General features: G+C 39.5%; 2 protein-coding genes across 4 annotated transcripts in view; both read right to left on the reverse strand.

Annotated features, from left to right (window-relative positions):
• Positions 1-1,088: 1,088 nt before the first annotated feature.
• On the reverse strand, positions 1,089-5,882 carry alx1 (ALX homeobox 1; the record flags this gene model as incomplete). Its single annotated transcript, XM_082541336.1, has 4 exons — positions 1,089-2,215; positions 4,552-4,680; positions 5,038-5,342; positions 5,693-5,882. 4 exons carry the CDS (start codon positions 5,880-5,882, stop codon positions 1,880-1,882), a joined length of 960 nt encoding a protein of 319 aa, XP_082397462.1. The 3' UTR covers positions 1,089-1,879.
• lrriq1 (leucine-rich repeats and IQ motif containing 1) overlaps positions 5,832-21,067 on the reverse strand; it is a 39,390-nt gene continuing 24,154 nt past the window's right edge. For all 3 annotated transcript variants that reach the window (XM_082541334.1, XM_082541333.1, XM_082541335.1), the window contains 6 exons: positions 20,514-20,615; positions 14,954-15,062; positions 14,481-14,541; positions 13,803-13,923; positions 11,078-11,207; positions 5,832-5,917 (listed from right to left, as the gene is read on the reverse strand). In XM_082541334.1, coding sequence (XP_082397460.1) covers positions 5,908-5,917; positions 11,078-11,207; positions 13,803-13,923; positions 14,481-14,541; positions 14,954-15,062; positions 20,514-20,615 — 533 coding nt within the window. In that variant the 3' untranslated portion in view covers positions 5,832-5,907. The remainder of the gene's footprint in view (positions 5,918-11,077; positions 11,208-13,802; positions 13,924-14,480; positions 14,542-14,953; positions 15,063-20,513; positions 20,616-21,067) is intronic.

Below are 21,067 nucleotides of genomic sequence, written 5' to 3' on the forward strand. Positions count from 1 at the left end.
TCCATCTGTTTGACAAATCGCTAACATTTGTGACCATTTTTTTAAAATTACATGTTCAGTAGAAACTGAGCCACAAACAGGCCAGAGAAGTAAGATAAAAAGTATTCAAAGACAGTGGATACAGTTTGTTACATACAGCTTGTTTGGTATTTTTCATTATCTTTATATCTCTCAGATAATATTTAAAACTTGCTTAAACTGCAGCGGCTAATGCCAAAATGATTCACTTTACAATCAATTTGTAAAGTGAAAGAATGCTGACAATTTGTTGTGCCATTTATCCAGCATTTTTTTTTTACTTTCTACCAACCACAGTAGGTTTTTTTAAATCTTTGTTAAATGAAATGCTGAACTTATTAATATAATTCAATATTTCACAAAATTTCACAGACAAAATAACCAAGTCATCAAAAAATATTCAACGGAGAAAATAGGTATTTGTTGCAGCTCTTTGGCATAAACATGATTCCGTGTGAAACAAAGAAATTCCTTGTAAAAGAACATAGTCATATCCTACGGCCAAAAAATGAATGAAGACGTTGATTTTTATCCAAATAGAGGTATTTAGTTAAACAAATCATTTTAAAAATCATGTATTCCAAACAAATACTTGACTTTGATGAACTGAGGTATGCATGACTTTAATTGTCTAATCTATTTTTCCCATAATAAACCAGTTGTGCAACTATGGAACAGCATAATTAAAAACAACTTAATTTCCAAATGTAATTATTTAAAATGTCTAAATCATTTCTTAAGCAATCTCTCAAAGTGGAGTAAAGAGTGAATTTGCTAGAAATAGTCAGCTGCAGATTAATATAGATGTGGGTGTTCTGTGAGATACAGACTAAAGAAACATTTGCAGCACTAATATTAATAATGATGGAAACCATCACCCAGTAAAACTGTTTGACACTCTCATGTTTTTAATATTTCTTAACTTATATTAAAACTCTGCTGCACAAAAGAAGAAATAATAAAAGATCTTGGATGTAAAGGTTCTTCCATGGTTTGTCGACACCTGCCGTACATCTCAGTGTAATCTTTTTTTTAAAAATGCAGCCATACCAGAATCAAGTAAAATCCATTTATTATGATTCCATCAAATAAATTTATAGCACAAACATGATTAAAAAACAACAACACCTGCCTCTTTTGATACAGAACAAAGGCAGAAAACAGAGATTACAGCTTTGCTGCAAAGCACACAGACACGTTAATACGCCAAGTAGGTTTTTCCTCTGCTCTGCTCATCTTCAGTCCTGAGACAGGGAGAAATATGAAAGGTAAAAGAAAGCTATTCACAGTGCTTGGAAATACTGAAGTGGTTTTGGACCCCTCTCTCTGGATCCAAGTGTGCACAAAGTGGTACTAAATCCCACGGTAGCCTTTGGTTTTTGTTATTGTCTCTGTCGAGAGGAAATGGTGATAGGAAAAGAAAAACAACAACGACAAAGCTTATACACATCACAGCTTTCATCTCCACCGATCACAAAGGTTCATTAAATGTCTCTTCTCACCAGAGTGACAATATTTGCTGGGACCATTACCTTGATATGAATGTATTGGTTCCGTTTGATGACAACTTTCAATTAGTTCAAACAGGCTTCAGCCAGAAACACAGCTGATTGTCATACACTTTCATTCCTAGTTCAATTTTATGGTCCGAGCTTGAGTGTATTATTTTTTGAATAAGCACAGAACCATAAGTAGTAGGAGAGTGAACTCGAGTCCACCGAGCAAAGAAAGGCTTGTTAGAGCTTCACTGTGAGTGACATAGAGCTTTTTTTTCAGAACAGTTCACTTTTTTGTGTAAAAAGTGATAATTGAAAAAGATAATAAATTCCCACACAGTATCCGGGCTTTCTGGGAACCCTGATCACATGGCCCACGAGATGTTGGCTGTGTGCTCCTTGGCCTTCATGCGCAGCACGGCGATGCTGGATGACCGCCTCTCAAACTCAGGTTTGGTGTCAAAAGCTGGGTTACTTGCCGGCGTGAGAAGCGAGTCTGCGCTGAAGAAGTTATTGAGAGACACGTGGCCAAATTGGTTCTGCTGATTTGGGAAGCCCATGTAGCCATGGTCAGCAGCAGTGGCGGCCGAACGAGGGGAGTGGGAGTAAGAAGTGACACAAGGAGGGGAACCTCGGGGCAGCATGCAAGAGGAGACCACAGAGCTGCCAGGAGCTGGGCTCGGCCACAGATTGTTGGTGATCTGTTGGGTGAAGAGGCTGTTAGATACTACAGGGAATGGCTTCAATTCATCCCAGCATACAGTACAAATTAGTTTATATGGATTAATAACTGGGCTCGTAAAGACACTGTACGCTGACCTGTTATCTGTAACTTACCATTTGAAAAAATTTAAGAGAATTGTAAATACAGGGTTACAGACATGATCTTGTAAAGTAAACTATGATGTATCCTGGGTACAATTATTGCCTTTCGAACTGTCTATATGGAACATAAAATACAGAGAATACAGTGTATGTAGTTAACAAGCATCTAGTTTACAGAAGTATTTTTCACTAAAAAATGTTGTTGTTGTTGTTTTTAAAATGTCCTCTGTTATTTATATATATGTTATCTCATGCAACTGGAAAGTTGCAAGTGATTTTAAACTTTTACTGTAGCACTAAAGTTTTCTAACAATTACCTAAAAAAAGAGAGGAGAATAGCAATGAATATTACATAGTTTTGACACTGACAGCGCTATAATACAAAGTTTGAGTGATGCCCAACTGAGCCCAGGTAAGAATAAAAATTCACAGTGAGTGCTTGGGCATCCCACATGTTGTATGCTTGAAAGGTCAACTTCAGAAAATATCCGGACCTGATTATCCAAAGCGTGTAAAAACTACTTACAGGAATCTTAAATGGTTGCATATTAATAATACAATAAATGTAAATGTGGACAAAAATATTTTTATACAAAGCGTGAAAACTTAAAATTATTGTTTAAAGGGTTGTGTTTGTAATGCATCTTTCCATGAAATTTTAAGTGAACATTTTTCAGTGAACTGCTGATATGATTACGTTTGATGGTGATGTGTATGATTATCAGTCGTAGTGACTCCGGAGTAGTTTAAAATGTCCTAAATTCACTCTAAAAGGTCATGTGGCCAAAATTTAGTCAGGGAGTAGTAGGATAACACAAGAGATACACTCATGTGATAAGCTACAGCAAACACTACATGACCGATTTTTAATAAACTTCACCTTACAGAAGGATGACTGTCTAACTTATAAGCTCAGAGTCTACTGACTGCTTGATCACATCCAAACAATTTGATCCTGACACAGTGCGAAATTTCCAATAAACTGAGAGGACAGGCCAATGTAACTAAGGAGCATGCAAATTTCCTCGGTCAAAAAACAGTGACTGAAATATGTCTGCCTCTTCAAAAGACTCTGCAAATTGCACATCAACAGTAACCAAACTGGTAGAGCTCATTTTGCTGAAGCATGGCTTTCTGAAAATCAAATGACAAAATGCCAAATACGTTTTGACTGACTAAGGTTGTTTTGGGAGTCAGATGAACATCCTTAAGTTAAACTAGCATAAGAATCGACTGGTGCCCTTTTGACCACATGCATCATTGTTAAGCATGACTTCAACTTTTGCACAGAAATCAACGACAACCGAAAACCTCGCTGACAGAAAAAAAAAAAAGAAAGTTCTCTAAAAGCCACAGCAATGCAACTCATGTCCAGTGTGTTTCAGCAGACCGAAACAGCCAGTGCCAACAGGGTTACAAGTAGGTTTGTCCGTTTATTGATAGTAATGGGGATCAGCTGTATGAACAGGCATGGCTCATATCCAGGAGAATCTATCAGAAACATATGTGAGGAAAAAATGTGAGACAGTCCAACAGAATTCTAACCTGGTGTTCGGCCAGGGTATAGCAGAGCTGTGACTCTGCCTTTTACTACATTTTATTATTTTTGCCTCTTGGAATCAAACACGTCAGCTGTTTTGTTTTTGTTTTTCTCAAACTCAGAGTGTAAATGCGAATCTCTCTACAGAGCTGCTGTGTGCATATTTACATCTCTGAAAACCTAAAAGTCTCCACAACACTTGAAGGCCAGATGTCCGTTTTTAATGTAACACCTAACAAAAGGAGAAAAAGACACAAAAAACACTGACATTCTGCATCTCTTCTCTTCTCACCTCCTCTCATCTTGTAACTGACCTTTGTCCAAACAGCAAGACAAATGCTCAGCCAACATGCAATCTGATATAAGCTCATTCATTCAGACATGACGCCTCACAGCGACTCTAATCAGTGTTCAGGCTCCTATCTGAAGATGGGTTTCATAATTAGTGATTTATCGAGCAATCGTGGCCGAAGCACTAATTTAAGTTTGAAGTGACCTGCATAACTGAGATGCTTAGAAAGGAGTGAGAGTAAAGAGTTCATATTCTTTATAAAGCACAGTACTGCCTCCAGCCCATGCAGCTGACAAAGAAACTCATTTTCTTTTGACGCTGAGAATAAAGTCCATGAATGCTTAAAATTAATAAAATAAAATAAAATTCTCAATACTTGCCTGTGTGTAGCTGTCTGTCCTCGGTAGCACGGATAAATCGTAGGCGGCTGCAAAGTGACTTTTGGCTTGCTGGATTTGCCCGTAGCGCTCTCTTTTCCTCCACTTTGCCCTTCTGTTTTGAAACCACACCTTTTAAGTAAAAGAAAAAAGACAGAAATATAAAATATGTTTACATTTATTAATATTATTTTTCCCAAAGGCTCAGAAAGACAGAAAAGTAGCCAATCTATTTAAAAAAAAACAAAAAAAAAACAAAAAACGGGACAACAGAAAATAACAAAGTTGCAACATTCAAACAAAAAATTAAAAGAAACATGAAAATGTATTTCAACTATCAAAACCTTTATGCTTATATATTCACGTATACATAGGCTGTATGGGTTTGGATATTAACGCCCGCTGCCGTACTAGGCTACGCCTTTCAGCGCTTAAAGGCTCCTGTTCTCATTATGTTTAAGCAAAAACGAGTCGGTCCGTAAACTCTACCTGCACTCTAGCCTCTGTTAATTCTGTCCTCATTGCCAGCTGTTCCCTCACATAAACATCTGGATAGTGTGTCTTCTGAAACACTTTCTCCAACTCCTCGAGCTGCGCGCTGGTGAAGGTCGTCCGGTGTCTCCTCTTCTTGCTGCTGGACACGTTACTGTCGCACTTGTCTCCCATGTCATCCAAATCGGTTTTCTCCGAGCCGGTGGTCACCGGAGACGCCCGCAGAGTGCAACAACCGTCCATGGGCCTCCCGAGGTCAGAGTGCAAGGTGTCTTCATCTGTTTTTGGCACACTGTAACTGGCTACAATACAAATAAGTGATAAGTTAACAACAACAGTCTCAATTTGCTAGTCACTGCACCAAAATATGTAACCTACTAGCCTGTATTGGAGATTAAATTAAATTATTTTACATATCAGATAATGTTAAAAAAAAATAGATTCGATTTAAAAAATTAAAATAAAAATCCAAAAGAAATTGTAATTAATAAGTAGGAGAATAAAACTAAACGTCATTGAAAAGATCGACTTCGGGGAATGTAAGCTTCCCCCCCCCCCCCCCCCCCCCCTCTCTCTCTCTCTCGCTTAACTCGTTTAACTCGCGCACACATTTGCGGGATAACTTTGACTTTGCAAAAATGAGCGTACTCACGGGTTTGATCCCCGCAGGGAGAGGAGCGGTGCTCGCCGCTCTGCAGCCCGAAGGCCTGCACACATTTTGGGGGAGACTTGGTGAAGTACTGCGCGCTGTCCAGGCTCTCCATGACTTGATCCATGTAGTAATCGCTGGCCTTCATCGCTTGGCTTTTCAAGGCAAACTTATCCTCCATGTATTCCATCATCTTCACCGAAAACCGCTCGCTCTAATCAAATGTCACTAAAAAAAAAAAGAGAAAAGAGAAACTAATCGCTTCGCGCACCGACGAGTAGAGACGACTTGTAAAGCAATAATTCGCCGATGAAGATAATTTGCTCTGTCTTGAAGGCACAACGTCTTTATAGCCCCAAAGAGAACGAGATCCTTAAAGAGCACCCCCTCTCTGAATATGAAAAAGCGCCCTCCTCCCACTCCTCCTACGCCCTGAATCCAAACCAAACAGCAGTTTAAAGTGATTGGAGACCCACAACGAATTCGAGGAAACAATCAAAAGTGACTTTAATTTACAGCATGTTTAGACGTCCAAAATGAGGCAATAATTTTTCTACAGCTAAACCTTTCAGCTGAAAATGGGATTTAATTCGTGTCTTTGGAAATGTTGTAAGAACTCTGCTCGTGATTTATTTATTTGGAGGGATATTTTAACCTGTAGGCAGCAGAAGGAAGTCAACAGTCAGATGTTCTCAAAATGAGGAGATTTCATTGGCGTGAACATATAAATAAGTTTGTTATATTTTGCAGTAAGTCATTTAAGTTCGGAGGATTGATTTATTACCATTTTAAAGAAAAGATCATTTCTGAAACTTCAAACTAGTAAAAACGATATAAAGCAGATTTGACATTTGCGAATCTGTCATGTGACGAAGTAAAATAATCAATCATATTTAATTATTAAAACAGGAAGGTGGAAAATGCGTTCGTCCTTGTCGGGTAAATTGTTATTATTATTATTATTATTATTATTTAATCTGCTTATTTCAAATCCTTCTGAAAACCCAATGCAAGATTTCTCTTCTTTTTTTCATTTATTTGCACCCAAAAACAGATCTTTATTAACACCGTGGCACATTCCAGACTTTCTCTTTTACGTGATCAAAATATGGATTTTAAGAAGTGGTTTTATTATTATTATTATTCTAACACGATAATAATGTAAATGTCATATCTGGTGGCTTTAGAGTAAGTTTTATTTTTAGCTAAACTTTAAATTACATTTCGAGCTGCGCGGAGGATCTTGTGCACTTCATTGCTTTGTAATAAGAATCTAATATTACGGCTGCAAACCTGCATGAAGCTGCTGCTTGATGCTTGCAAAATTAACTGAAAACTTTTTAAAAGCATAAGACGAGAAATTCTTTTCAGTTGGACTAAAAGCCTAAAACTATGCTCTCTAATTAGAGTAGGATGCCACTGTTGTCTGCTGGGTGAAAAGAGGATTTTATGAACTTTAGCAATAAACTTAAAAAGTTCCATTACTGGAATATTGATCATTCCTGTTTTTCTTAATTGAAACATCCGGGAAAGTTTAGTTTCATTAAGCTCTCACACACACACACACACACACACACACACACACACACACACACACACACACACACACACAGAACCCAGCTGCGAGTTTTTCACCAAAAAAAAAAAGAACAGGAAGAGTTGTTCTTCTGTATTTTCTTATTGTAAGAATTATATTACCGCTAACCAAAGCCCATCTTCCACCTCCACATCTCCACCCTGAGCTACACCACCTGCGATGCACACCATGCATAGCTTTGGTTCGCTCGAGGGTCAGTGGCAGTTACCTGGGGCTGCATGGTGCCACAGGAGAAAAAATAAAAATAAATAGGTGTGCTCCTAAGTAGCAGGGGGTGTCTTAGCCTTCCTACGATGACCTTGCACACTGGCTCATGCTGTGGAGAAAATGTTAAAAGTTCACTGTGGTTTGGTGGGCTTTCTGCTGGAAATTCCAGCCACAATAGCTCCTGCATGGTTCTGCAAAAGTGGAGAAGCTGGTCATGAGTTGATCAGTCAGGCTAATTCTATAAGTACTGCTGCCAATGTCATGTGAGCAACCTTGAAAGACCTACAACTTGACTTTAAAAAAAGACAATTCTAAAATATATGATTGAATTGAACTAATTCTCAACCTTTTGAGCCTTAATGTGACTGAACATGATCAAACACACAAAAAAGCTGAAACTGAACAGGCCAAAATCTGCCACTTCAGAAGGCATAAACATGACATCATGATGCCCAAAGCTACCCTTGGGTATAATTCAATTTAACGAAATGTCTTCAAACTTTGGCTGCATGAAACACACACAGAAAAAGACCAAAGTTTATTTTCCCCAAAAGCACAAACTGTGAGCTTATTGATGCCACTCGAGTCTGCAGAACATTTGGCTGAATTTCAGAAAGTGAAAGCAGTGCATCAGCGTCACGAAAGTTTGTTTTCATTTTGTTTGCCATTTGCTTTTCCATAGTCAGGCATTCCTGAGCACTAACAAGCTTCAAGTCTCAGTGATTTCACTAAGTCTTCTGAGTTCATGTTAACATGTTGCACAGGCCCCCTATACGACTGAAACCACTGCAAACCGTCCAGTTAAGTAATCGAATGCTATGGTACAGTACAAGGGTAAAGGAAATGTTAAATACATTGTTTATAATAGTGTATGCTTTTTTATATATCAGGGAAATTATAAATGGGAAATTCATTCTTCTTCGTCTTGTCATTGTGAAGGTTTTTTTTTGTAGACTATAAATTTCGCATATGATTAATCAATTAATACATTAATAAATTAATATATTTTTCCTAATACTTGAAACATATCTAAAAGGTTTAGGCTTAACAAAAAAAATAATCAGTGAACAGCAAAACAGTCTCTATGACCTCTGTGTCATGGGAGATGCTAAAAGACATCAAGTACTTATAAAAGCACAAAACACCACATAAACCATTATTATTGTAGTAAACTGCTGAAACCAGCAGCAAAGGAAAAGGCAGTTTAGGCATTATCAAACCAAATTTAACAAACAAAATCATATCACATCAATTATTATTACAATACAAAAATTGTGTTTCTTATTTACTTCTTCATAAAACACATCTTATATTTCGAGTCATCATAAAAAAACAGACATAAAAAGTGTGTCTAAACGTTCATTTAATGATACATTTGATAATGAAAACATTTCCATTTTCCTTTTTAGAGGGCAGCTTGCACAATATGTTCTTACTCTGACAGAGTTACTAATAAAGTAGAAATAAATAGAATCCAACTCCTCTGTCATTTTTATCAATAAGGGTTTTACATTCTAAAGCATTTTTAAGTAGCGCAATATATCTCTGCAAAATTAAGGTCCCTTTTAAAGAATGTACATACATTTCAAACTCTTTAAGATTTAATATTGACTAAAAAAAATGTAATCACTTCAGAATATATATTATTTTCTTGCAACACACAAATTTGATGTCAAGGTCACGCCACACCCTTATCCTGCATTACCTCACCACAGCTTTCTTTATTTGCATTAGTTGGACCACCAAAAACCTCCTACACATTTAAAGGCCTGTGTGTTTCTCATGTTTTAACTATTTTAACATCACAGTGAATTATTCTGCAAGTACACCAGTGTTCTTGAGAAATCTTTCCAGATAGCCACTGCTTTCTTTAAATTGAAACCACTGGCCAAAGTTAACATTTCACGTGTCTGTTAATTCATTTTCAAATATTCAGAAATGCATAGGAACCTAAAAGCTGCCAGGAATTGGTTATAACTCCACAGCGTACTTCAAAAATGTTCAGCAAAAATGTGCAAAATTTGCAAATTGTAGTGAAAACATGGAAATGTGGTTTTATGGACTTCAATGCATTTAAAGAGAGCACTTGGAGAGATCTGGATGCAGAGTCCCATTGACATGGCAGACGAGGCTGAGAGGGACATTCTTGGTCTTATCTAAATGTGCAGTGGAGCTCTCATTTTACAAGGCAATGGGTTTTGGATCTCTTAGGTTACATAATCCAAACGTAAACAAATGAAATGAAAAGTGGTAGATTACAGCTTAACAACATCCCTTCAGAATAGGAAGCTGCAGAAAACAGCTCTAATGGCAAATCTGAACTTGTGTCAAGTAATACTAGTGGCAAGACATAGGCACAGATAGGCCACGCACACCTGTCTGTAAAGCAAAGCATCAGATTTGACTTATGCAGTACTGGTATGATCACAGTCTACAAAAAAGCAACTAGAAGAATCAGTCTCCCCGCTGCAGGAGAACAGTGCTCTCCAGTTTCACAACAGCCCCCAAGTGGGCAGGACCACCACATCTCTGGCATGCGCCACTCTCCAAGACAAAAATCCCCATCAGATCGTGTACAGTCAAAACACAGCCTCAAGCCATGCTTAAGTGAAAGACAGAAGGAAAATAAACAGGCCGACATGCATTTCCTTCCAGGGAGCCACTCTGCAACTCTGACTATTTGTTTTGACATTCATTAACTTATCATTTTCAGCAAGGAACCTTCAAGCCTGATGTTCACTGCCTTCAGTAGGGCTTGTGTTTGTGGACGGACGCCTTGGCTCTCCAAATTCAAATACACAGAAAAGGCCATTACGATCCACAGCAGAAGATAAAGAAAACAGTGTTGCAAATCTAACACCAACGTTTATGCTGAGAACATAAATGCAGTCATTTCACGTGCACTTTTGGTTAGCAAGTGTTAAACGCAAATACAGGGCAGTCAAACTAAAATTCTGCACTTTCATAAAGTCTGCTCTGAGAAAGCAACAGAAAATTGGAAAAGGGTAAGACTGATCTCATAGCTACAATCTGTATTTAAAATCTGCATGGAGGCAAAATGACAGCATCCTAAGAAACAGGCATTAAAAGTCCTGGTTCTTATTTCCTGCCATCATTTGCATATGAAGCATGTCATCCACTCAACATTTGTGACTTTGTTCCATGTGTTTTGGTGCTAGTTGGATGCAGTGAGGTTTGGGCAATGATACTTGAGAACACAGCATTTGATACTTGAATGAACATAATAGAACCGCCTGCAGATATTTGGGCTGGTCTGAGTCCTGATGGCCTTAATTAATTTACAGAAAAGGGAGTCTTGAGTTTTCAGCTGCTTTTCCATCTTAGTGCAGGCAATAAAACAGCATTAAAAATCAAGCTGACCGGCAAAGGAAAATCACATCGAATTTTAATAGCTAAAAATTTTCTAAAGTATCCACGTGAGCTCTTCCAACGCATATTTTAATAATCTTTTGACGCGAAATGCATCGAAGTACATATAAGAAAGCTGCAACTGCATCTATTAGAGGCTGCAGAGCAAGGGCAGGAAAAGTGGTGACCTCTGGAAGGAGGCTTTGTGTTTTTACTTGCGCACTCTGTCCCTTTTCTTGCCTCCTCCCCAGCCACCGCTCAGCTGAACCGGGTTGTCACGGAAGGAGATACGCTCCTTTTTTGACGGGGCAGACGTGACTCGCGCGGGAGATGGGACTTCTTTTCCTGGAGACAAAATGGAAGAAGACGGCATCAGTATTTAACATTCAAAACAAGCAGAGAGAATTTACTTTGCTGACTCATACTATATGTGTTTTTAAACAACAGTTGACACCGAGAACTCATTTTGTACTTCTGTGTCTGCTCACATATTTTATAGAATTTATTAACATGGGTTATTATTAATTTCATAACATAGTTTTCTAGAGGGAAGGCTATCTTTGCAACACACAACGTCATGTTAGTTTGCCAGGGTCACATTATAGAAATTGTTAAGTACTTAAAAATGCATGGCATAAAAGTAAATATAAAAGCTTTAACTAATGATGCAGTGTTAAGTAGGTTAAAATATGAGGATTTGTAATATGTACTTAATATACATGTTTTGAAAATTGAGCGTCAATTTTGTGTGACTCAAAATACTCGAGATGGTGCTGCATTAAATCTCACACTAAAGACTTAAGTGTGAGCAGGCGGGTTGTTCGGTGCCTCTCGGGAGCAGTGTGTGTGCTGTATCACAGGCCGTTCCACTTTCACCTGGGGATCAGTACAAAGCTTTTCAAACATACAGAACAAAGGCAGCGCTTCTACAGGGTATGATGCATTCCACGTGTAGAGCGCAAACCCACAGTCAGCACGGCTGCCTCACACAGGGAGTCCAACAGCATGAAGCGCTCTTTAGGTGGGAGGGCTGGGATGCATCGCACGTTCTATGCTAGCCCCAAATATCCGCACAGCTGGCAAACTGTATAGAATAACCATCCGCTCACAAGTCACACATAATCACACATCTCTAAGTTTTGATTTTGTTCAAGTCTGTTGGGCTAACACTGCGATTTTCCTTTCCTCGTGGTCTCTCTTAATACACAGTGTTTTGGTGTTTATTTCCAGGTCAGCTTTGGTGGCTCAGTATATTAAGGAACTTTGTGCAGTAATGCGTTTGAAATCAGAAGCATTACTGCACTAAAAGTTCAGTGTAATAAACACTGAACTTTTGCTGCATGTTTTCCTAATAGCACTGCTAGTTGTGCATTCTGTTATTAACAGTACAGAGTTTTATTTTTGTTTAAACTGCTCATTTTAACAAACCACTGTGACCAAACAAATTGTTTTCAGTCATCTTACTCCTATTAGGGTTGCAAGAGGAGCTTAACTTAAGTAGTTTCCTCTGCACACGTAATGAAAATATTGTGTGAGCCGAGAAATGCATTTTATGGTACTGTCCCGGCAAGAGGTGAGTATCGCATTGCAACAGGTTATAGACTATTTATGTAGTCTTTACTGCTATACCAAACTAAGTGAACCCTCTAACTTTAAACCCCCACCTTGATGATGTATGCCCCTTTACAGGCGAAGGCGATTGTTAGTCACACTTTTTTGCAGGATCACGTAGGCTCAGTATGAAGATTTACATCAAAGAAGCTGCGTTCCCTGATTTTACTCCCTAAGGAATTTCCAAGCCATGACTTTTTGATGACCACTGGGACCATTAGATAGTCTTTCCAAGTTTATAAAATATCTAATTGGCTTTTCAAGAAATATTCTTTCCTTACACATACATCCATATTTCAATTTGTCCTTCACAATTTTGATAATGGATGTTTTGATCAGTGCGGACAAAGAGGCTTTCTTTCTCCCGGCCACACTCCCCGTAGAGTCTGCCTGCCTAACAGGGAAATGCTCGTTCCTGCTGCTGCACCTCGTGGATATCATTTTGAAATCATCATCGGAATCCAATTTGGCTTCGTTAACATGGACAGGGCTCTCCTTCACTCAGATTCCTGGGCTTGTTTAATGTGGTCATCTGCTTGTCAGCCTGTCAGTAGCATCTTTGTCACTCAAACTCCTGAGCCCCACTACTCCTGACAGAAGGGCCAGTCATTCTTCACTGAAAGGACTGATTTTTTTTCTCTCCCTCGCTGCCTGTTTCCTGTCAGAGGAAAATTTCACGACACTCTGTCCCCAGCCCGACCTTGTGGCTCCCCTCCCCTCCCGCAGCAGACGACCAGCGGACTCGGTCTAGGCTGAATAAGCAGCGGTCTTTATCCCTGGCTCTGCGCACTCAGATCTGTGTGGCCCAGTAGTCATAGGTGCAACTATGCAAACCTAAAGAGATCACATGTAATAAACACACAGTTATGTGCACCCCTGCCAAAAGATTTTGAAGAGTTTGAATTTGAGCCTGTGCTTTTCTCTCTGTGACTGCTAACAGGAGAATATAGAGATATATGTGACAGTGAGCTCATATGTTTATTGGTCCTTTTCTTAATTGTTATTTTTAAGTCAGAACTTGGTTTCAAGTTAAGGGCAACTTTCTAGAATTGTAATAATTAACACATTTGCATAAAAATACATTTTGCATACATAATGAGTTTTAAATATATATACATCTCTAAATTTGCCATAAATTATATGTGTTAAAAATTATATGTGTTAAAAAAATAAAAAAAAACTAAGGGAAACACTTCTGTAAGGAGAGTTGGGTTTTTTACTTCACATACATACAGATATCTTTTACACTCTGCTGAAAGACCAGTTCATTATTCCCAGTATCACTGTGATGTTGTGGAGAAAAGCAGTTTACAAGTTTACAAGACTCACTTGCATGACTGGAGGAGGTTCTACGGGTATAACTGTTCACTTTGCAACCCTGGCCAACCAAATTGCTGTTCGTCCACAGTCCACTGGTGTGATTTAGACAATCTGCATATGCTGGGTTAGCCTGCATGCACCACACACAGAAACAGACACACACACACACACACACAAATGAGGCCCAAAATGAAACATCTCACGCAAGTAGTCGAACATTCTGAAAATCAACAACCCAGCAGCTCTGCAGTCAGAGGATATATCTAAGAAACTGGAGGAAAGGGGCGGCCCCTCTTGCCAGTAAACATAAGTCACACTGCTCCATAATGGCACGAGGAGACCTGTGGTTTGTGACTTCAAAGACTTCACAACCATCAGCATCGTTCTCAGGTCTAAACAAACTGCTCCAATGTGACACTGGGATTTCAACAAGTGAAATTAAGAAATCGCGCCCACTTGATCCAATTGAAAGTGTCACTACAGAGCTAAACCTCAGACTCCCCCCGCCCCTTCCTCCTTTAAATCAAAGTTGATGAGACAGACTCCAAGGAAGAGGACCTACGGTGTGGGATGTGACTCTGACTGGTAAATGTAAATACTACATAGCTTTACATGCATGCAACTGCGCCACAAAAAAGATTCAAATCAAGGGGGGGAAACAGCATGGCTGGGGGGACCAATACTCACTACGAGCTGCACTCTGCCTCCGTTCAGAATGGATGAGTTTATGTCCGGTAAGAAATGATCACTGAGGACAAAACACAAAATGCTTAGATGATTAGTGTTCTGCATGCTTCACACCAATTCAGTGATTAACTCTCTATTGCAGGCTCCATTTCCAAGCAAAAAACTCATATTAAATTTTAAAAAAAGAAACAAATTATATGGATTATGTCTGTTTTTTTTAAATAGGGCAGGGATAGCACAGGCCTACACACTGACTTGTTTCTGTCATCTCCCTGATTCAGCAGAATCAGAATACTTTATTGATCCCTGGGGGAAATTATTTAATAAGTTAATCAATTAAGTTAATATGTCATTCTCAGTGCACTGGAATATTTTATTTTAGAATGATACAGCGCAGGTCTTAAGGTGAATCGATACAGATAGATGCATAAACACCACCTTCATCACCTTATGATCTACATTAAATAGCTCACCTGTCTGAATGCCCATGAGTGGCCTGGGTATGGAGCCACTGCTGAGTTTGATCTTGTTTAACTTGCTCTGTCCTCTCTGCCTGCTGATGGCCCGTCTTAGCCCCACCAGCTGCACTCAACAGAAGAAATGAAATAAAGGGTCACAGGCTGTTCTTTTTTCAGTTTGTTGGTTAGGTAACATTTTTGACAACAGTGGCAATAAAGAAATAACTGCCTCATCACCGTGTGCTGTGGAGAAGATAGCATGAGTCTAAATGAAAGGACAAGGCTTGTGTTAACAGATGCTTACAAATGTTCAAGCTGAACAAATAAACAACTGCAGGGCCTGTTCTGTGGCAAAGTTTGACACGTTTTACTGCCATTACAGCGTGCCAGCTTTCCCTCAACGGGACAGATTAGTGGTCAAAGTCATGTTAGGGCAGAAGGTGGTGTAATAATTCATGTAGCACTGCTGAAAGTTGCAACAGGAAAGGCCTCATTTTGTTCCAACAATGGCAGTGACTTGTTTTTTTTTTTTGTAAAATTGAATCCAAGCAATGTTTCAAAAGTTTGTGAAAGTGAAAAATCCAAGAGGCCGGTGATTTACGGGTTATGCTGAAATCCCATAATAAGGTCGTAATTCAAAATAAACATTTAGGTTGTACTGACAGTAATGCTGCCTTAGATGGGTGTAAACTGATAATTTATTTTGACAGGCCAGTGCTGGAACTAATGACGCATTTATTTAAGCCATTCACTTGCTTTTGCTGAGCTGTAAAAAGAAGAAAAGAGCTTTACAGTTTTCATGGGTTAATTGAGAAGCCACACTAAAAACGTCAAGTGATAGATGCCTCCCCTGGGCCAGCAAAGGGCAGGATATGGCTACTTGCACTTCCCGAAGTTGAGAGAGAAAGAGGGAGAGATGGTGCATGAGAAGTCCAGATATCAGTTTTCAAACACCAGCCTGCTCGCGTAGAGTAAATACAGTGATTACAAAGGGTAGGTAAACACATGCACAGAAATCTGTACACACTGATGCAAGATAAGAACCACGAAAAAAAATCATTTAGTTTGATGTACTTGAGCAGCATGGAGAGATTTCTTCTCTCCATTTCCCCCTCAGAACCCCCTACTAGAGCTTCCTCCTGACCTCCTTCAACCTCCTCAATCCCCCTTGAGTACTCCTCCAGGACATCATGAGGGGGGCCTGTAAAAGTCATGCCTGTTAAGGGGGGCTTTTAACCACATTAGGGGATCTCGTCAATATCAGAGCGCCGGGGAGGAGGAGTAGCATTCAGGTTTTGGCCTGCAGCAAAGCAGAGATGAAGGAGAGATGATGTTGTCACTAAGTAGTCTCCTCTCCTCGAACCTCACTAAAGGAACAAAAAACACTGAGTCCTGCAAAGAGTCAGTACCAGTACCAATAACAAGTAGAAAAAAAAACAAAAAACTCCTAAACAAATGATAGTGACCTTAAAGGACAGTTGTGTCAAGAGTAAAACTGTGCACGTGCACAAATATAGCAAGTTTAACAACCAAGTCACTTTATAACAGACATATTTTAAAGTCAGAGGATTCTTGATTTGTCCTTCAGGCATAAACCATAGATAAAAGATGCCCATAGTTTGTGGATGACTTGGCAATCTTGGTTTTTTGAAGCCAACTAAAGACACTGTAGTGATTTATCAATCAAGCGGGAGGCCCACACTGAAGAATATGTTGCATTATATTCCTTTTATAAAAATGGACATCAAGTTGTACTCAGTCAGACTCAAACTAGCATTTGAGACCATATACTCATTAAGAAACCCTTCACTGAGGTCATGAATCAAGTAAGTAGTAGATTTTTTAGAAATCTTTTATCGATTTTTTATAAATTCTGGAGCAGCCAGAAGAGTCCCTCTCCTTTTGGCAATGAGAAAAAAAAATGCATGTTTAAAGCCGTTTTAGGTCGAAAACCTGAATCTTCATCTTTTCTACACATGCTGTGTCACAAAACAAATCTAAATGTAAAAGTGTGAGATGGAATAACAGTGCACATCTGTGGATTAGAACATCTATCCACCAGAGATGTAAAGCTTTTCTAACCCCTAAAACTTGGTTTCATGCATTAGGCGACTTGACTCTAAATGATTCTACAAACATGTCACTGAAGTTAATCTGAATCACAATAAGGTCTGTAAAATGAAGTTGTCTCTTGCAAACATATTGGCTGGTTTTGGTCTGCTAAAACATGAAAATAAAGACCACAGTAGGATGGAGCAATTCATACACGCTAATCATCTTTTGATCTAAAAGCATTCTAAGATCCATTTGTTAACTTTGTAAAAACACTGGAACACTGACAGGAAAATGTTTGTGACGATACTTGAAGAGAACCAGTTCAAATTGCATATTATCCAAACACATTAGAAATTAAAAATGTAAATGTTTAGTTCCCACATTTTCAGGCACTGCTCCTGAAAGGACTTCTAACTTGACAGATTAATGTGTTTCTCAATTACTGGAGACTTGTAAGGGACCTTCTGTAAGTAACATGAATTTAAATTAATAAGACGGCTAAAGTGCATACGTTTTCTGTTTTGTGCAGATGGCTAATGTTGGAAAATGTAGGAAAAAAATGAAAAAGAAATATAGAAAAGTATTTTATAATCCTTTTTTTTTAGGCATTTGCTAAGTGAAATGTGTGACATTTTAGCAACTCGGTGGTTTTAGTTAGATGTCTGACTCTGTGAATGACTGATGGCCCAATGCACATTGGCTCAGCTCGTTTCTGAAGTGTGCCAATGCGCCTCAGTCATGTAGTATGAGGAGAGAGGCTCCACTGCACGAGATAAATAGAAGCTTAGAGATTACGGGGCTGAAATTGGATGCATATGAATGGTGGGGAACAGCCTAAGCTATTTTGACTGATCAATGATAAACAAAATGATTGTGTTTCAGTTTGACTTTGTTGATGACATCAAGTGTGAAATCAAGTTAAATGCTCAGGAGGTAGGGGAACCAGGCTGAAACAAAAATATATATCATTGTGTCCCTGAGACACGAGGACGGATGTTTGGTGGGGTTGGATCTCAGTTTGGATGGAAGAGGATGATTAGAACTCTGTGTGTATATGTATGGATATGTATGTGTGTGTGTGTGTGTGTGTGTGTGTGTGTGTGTGTGTGTGTGTGTGTGTGTGTGTATCTGTGCGTGCATCTGGAGGGGTTGAGTGGTAATTAAGAGTAGAAATTAGGAGAATTCCTTAGAGGCACACCACACTGTCAACATCTGCAGCACCCCAGACACATGCAAAAGATGCAAGTAATAAGGAAAAGGTATATTTATATTCTCTTTTAAACTTTTAGAAGAAAATTTGTTGTGGCTCTGCACTATTCTCTCCCTCTCTGTCTCCGTGTCTGGGTATGTAAACTGATACCCATTTCAAGTGGGTTACTCATGTCCAGCACATCCACACAAAGAGCCCGGATAAAATAAACACGCAGCGTCAGATATCTTGGAAAGAATCTGTCATGGGTTTGAGGCTAATCACCTCCAGAAGGAGCTTGACTCGAGGCCTGAAACGTTAGCCCCTGTCGGGGAGCACTGGCTGGGCCAGTCTGGGGCTGGGCTGGCCAGGCCCCGGGCACTGGTGATGAATCCGGAGGAGGGGGTGTCTTACACAGGTCAGGACCAGGGGGGCGAGGATGTAGTCAAACCTGGACCCTTTTACAGAGACCCAGCTTCACAGCACCACAAGTTAATAACTGACACAGCACCTCACTCGCCAGCCTTATAGCAATGCTGTAAAAAGACAGTAGGAATCGTTTCCCCTAGACTGAAGCTGGATAGAGTTACACATTTCTGTCAGATCAGAAAACTGACTGAGGATACAGAATATAAACCGGAAAGAAAGAGAATGCCCTAACCAGAGATCCTTCCATTACTTTATCAGTTGTATTAGCTCAAAAGCATCAGTCCCGTTTGATAAACTGTCAATAAGAGGGTGGGGAGGAGCGATGAAGCTATGGGAAAAAACAGAGCTGGAAATATTGTTGTAATTTAATATGTTATCGGGATACAGCTATTCCTCGATTGCCAGTTAGCTGACAGTTTATCCACAGCAGTATTATGCTCACACATAATTCCAGTGTCAGCAATCACAATGTTGGAAAGTTGACATAATACACCTGCAATTCAAATAAACAATAGATAACATAATGATGCTGTCACGCAGCTGAGATAGCTCCAGCTCCCCCCATGACCCTGAGCTGGATAAGAGGAAGAAAATGGATGGATGATGCTGTCATAGTCAAGCTCCATTTTTCATGCATTTTATAAATTGTCAATGGAAAATAATTATTGGAAAAGAATGTTGTGCCACCTACTCCAAAAGGGAACATTTGTTAGTCCGTCACTGTCCTGATGAAAATGCCTTGTAATGCTGGCAAAACAGTGTCTGCTGACAGAAGAACTTCAGAATTAATGAAAATAAGAGAACTCATTCACATATAAATCGCCACATTTTTACGCTAAAAAGATCATGGTTGTTCTATTTTTTAAGACTGCAACATAAAATGACAGGCAAATCTGCTCTTCGTCTTCACAGCTAATTCTTTAGTATGTTAGTCTTATAACTGATCGCTTCACTTTCTGCTGGCAAATGCTGCTGTTCCAGCATCCCTCTGACTGCTGGATGACCGTGAGACTATTACTCCATGGATGTGAGGCCTTGACCCTGGTACGTGGTGGTGGGGTCCAAAAGAAAGACAGAGACAGTCCCTCATGATAAAAACAGACTCCCCCCCCCCCCCCCCCCCCCAAACTCTCCCTTATGCTCTCCCTCCAGCGCTTCCCTTCCTTTTAAGCCTGTCTGTGTGTGTCACAATGCCAAATCCTCTCTGCACCTCAGGGCAGGGCACCAGGCCACAGCAGAATATGGATGAAGGTGGAGGGAGGCTTTTGACTTTTCTCAACCAATCACACTATCCCACATATAATCAATCCATAGCCTTTTTTTGACACTGTATTTCCATAACACTGAAAACTCTTTGGAAAAAAGTTGTGCCATACAGTCCTGTGAAAAGTACACCCTGACCGTCATGACAGTACAATTAGAAAAAGGTTGGAAAAATATGGCTTTGAGGGGTTGCCAAAAGAAAGCTTCTTCTCTTTTAAAAGAATGTGGACATTTGAGCCATCCAGAAGACATCTTTCACCTTTAGACTGATGAGACCAAAGCGGAGATGTTGGGTCATAAAGCGCAGTGGCCCAACAGGCAAAAACCAAACACAACATATCAGCACAAAAACCTCTCACCAACTGTTAAGCACGGCGGTGGACGGGTGGTGATTTGGGCTTGTTTTGTAGTTGCAGGACCTTTGAAAATTGCAATCACTGAGTTGATCATGAGTGTCTCTATATATCACAGTATTTTAGAGACAAATGTGAGGCCATCTACCCCTTCTGCTTTGCAATAGTCCAGTCTAAGACCAGACCAGACTTAAATAGTTTAAATTTAAATTAAAAATTCTTAAAAATAATCCAAGCATTTGAAATACTACTGGGTTAGAAAATATGCATAGATCTCTTTTCTTACCTTTTGCATAATTTCTGTTGTATCGTGCTGTTGTGTTTTGTGCCTCCGCTGGACCAAGCTGGTAATTACAATTTCTGAACAAGTCAAGTCGGACGGAGGGATCTAACACAGCAAGAAAGAGAAGGTCAAAGCAGGACACACCAGGCTTTAAACCAGAAGCAGAAAACCAGGATCAAACAGTCAGAAAATATTAGTGCATATGTAATACAGCGCTGTGGTTCAGCTGAGGCAGATGCCATTAGGAGTTAAAGCCGACAAAGACCTGTGTGTCAATGGAGCAAGATGACAAGAGCACCACTAATGCAATCATGCATTTGAAAGTCTGATCAAAGACCAACCTCCCATTACATGACCATGACATGATACCCATGGCAGAACTACTGTTTCTTGGAACAGAGCAGAGGTGAGGTCACCTTTCACTGCAGTTACACTAAACCACTACAATGAAATGGAATGAAAGTCGCCACAAGACGACTTGTCATGAGCTTTCTTGGCAATAGTTATTTCCTTTGCAGGCTCGTAAATAAGTCCAATGAGAGGTGACAGCCCTGGCT

This window comes from Aulonocara stuartgranti (genome assembly GCF_965226115.1).
Source record: "Aulonocara stuartgranti genome assembly, chromosome: 7".
Classification (NCBI taxonomy): Eukaryota; Metazoa; Chordata; class Actinopteri; order Cichliformes; family Cichlidae; genus Aulonocara; species Aulonocara stuartgranti.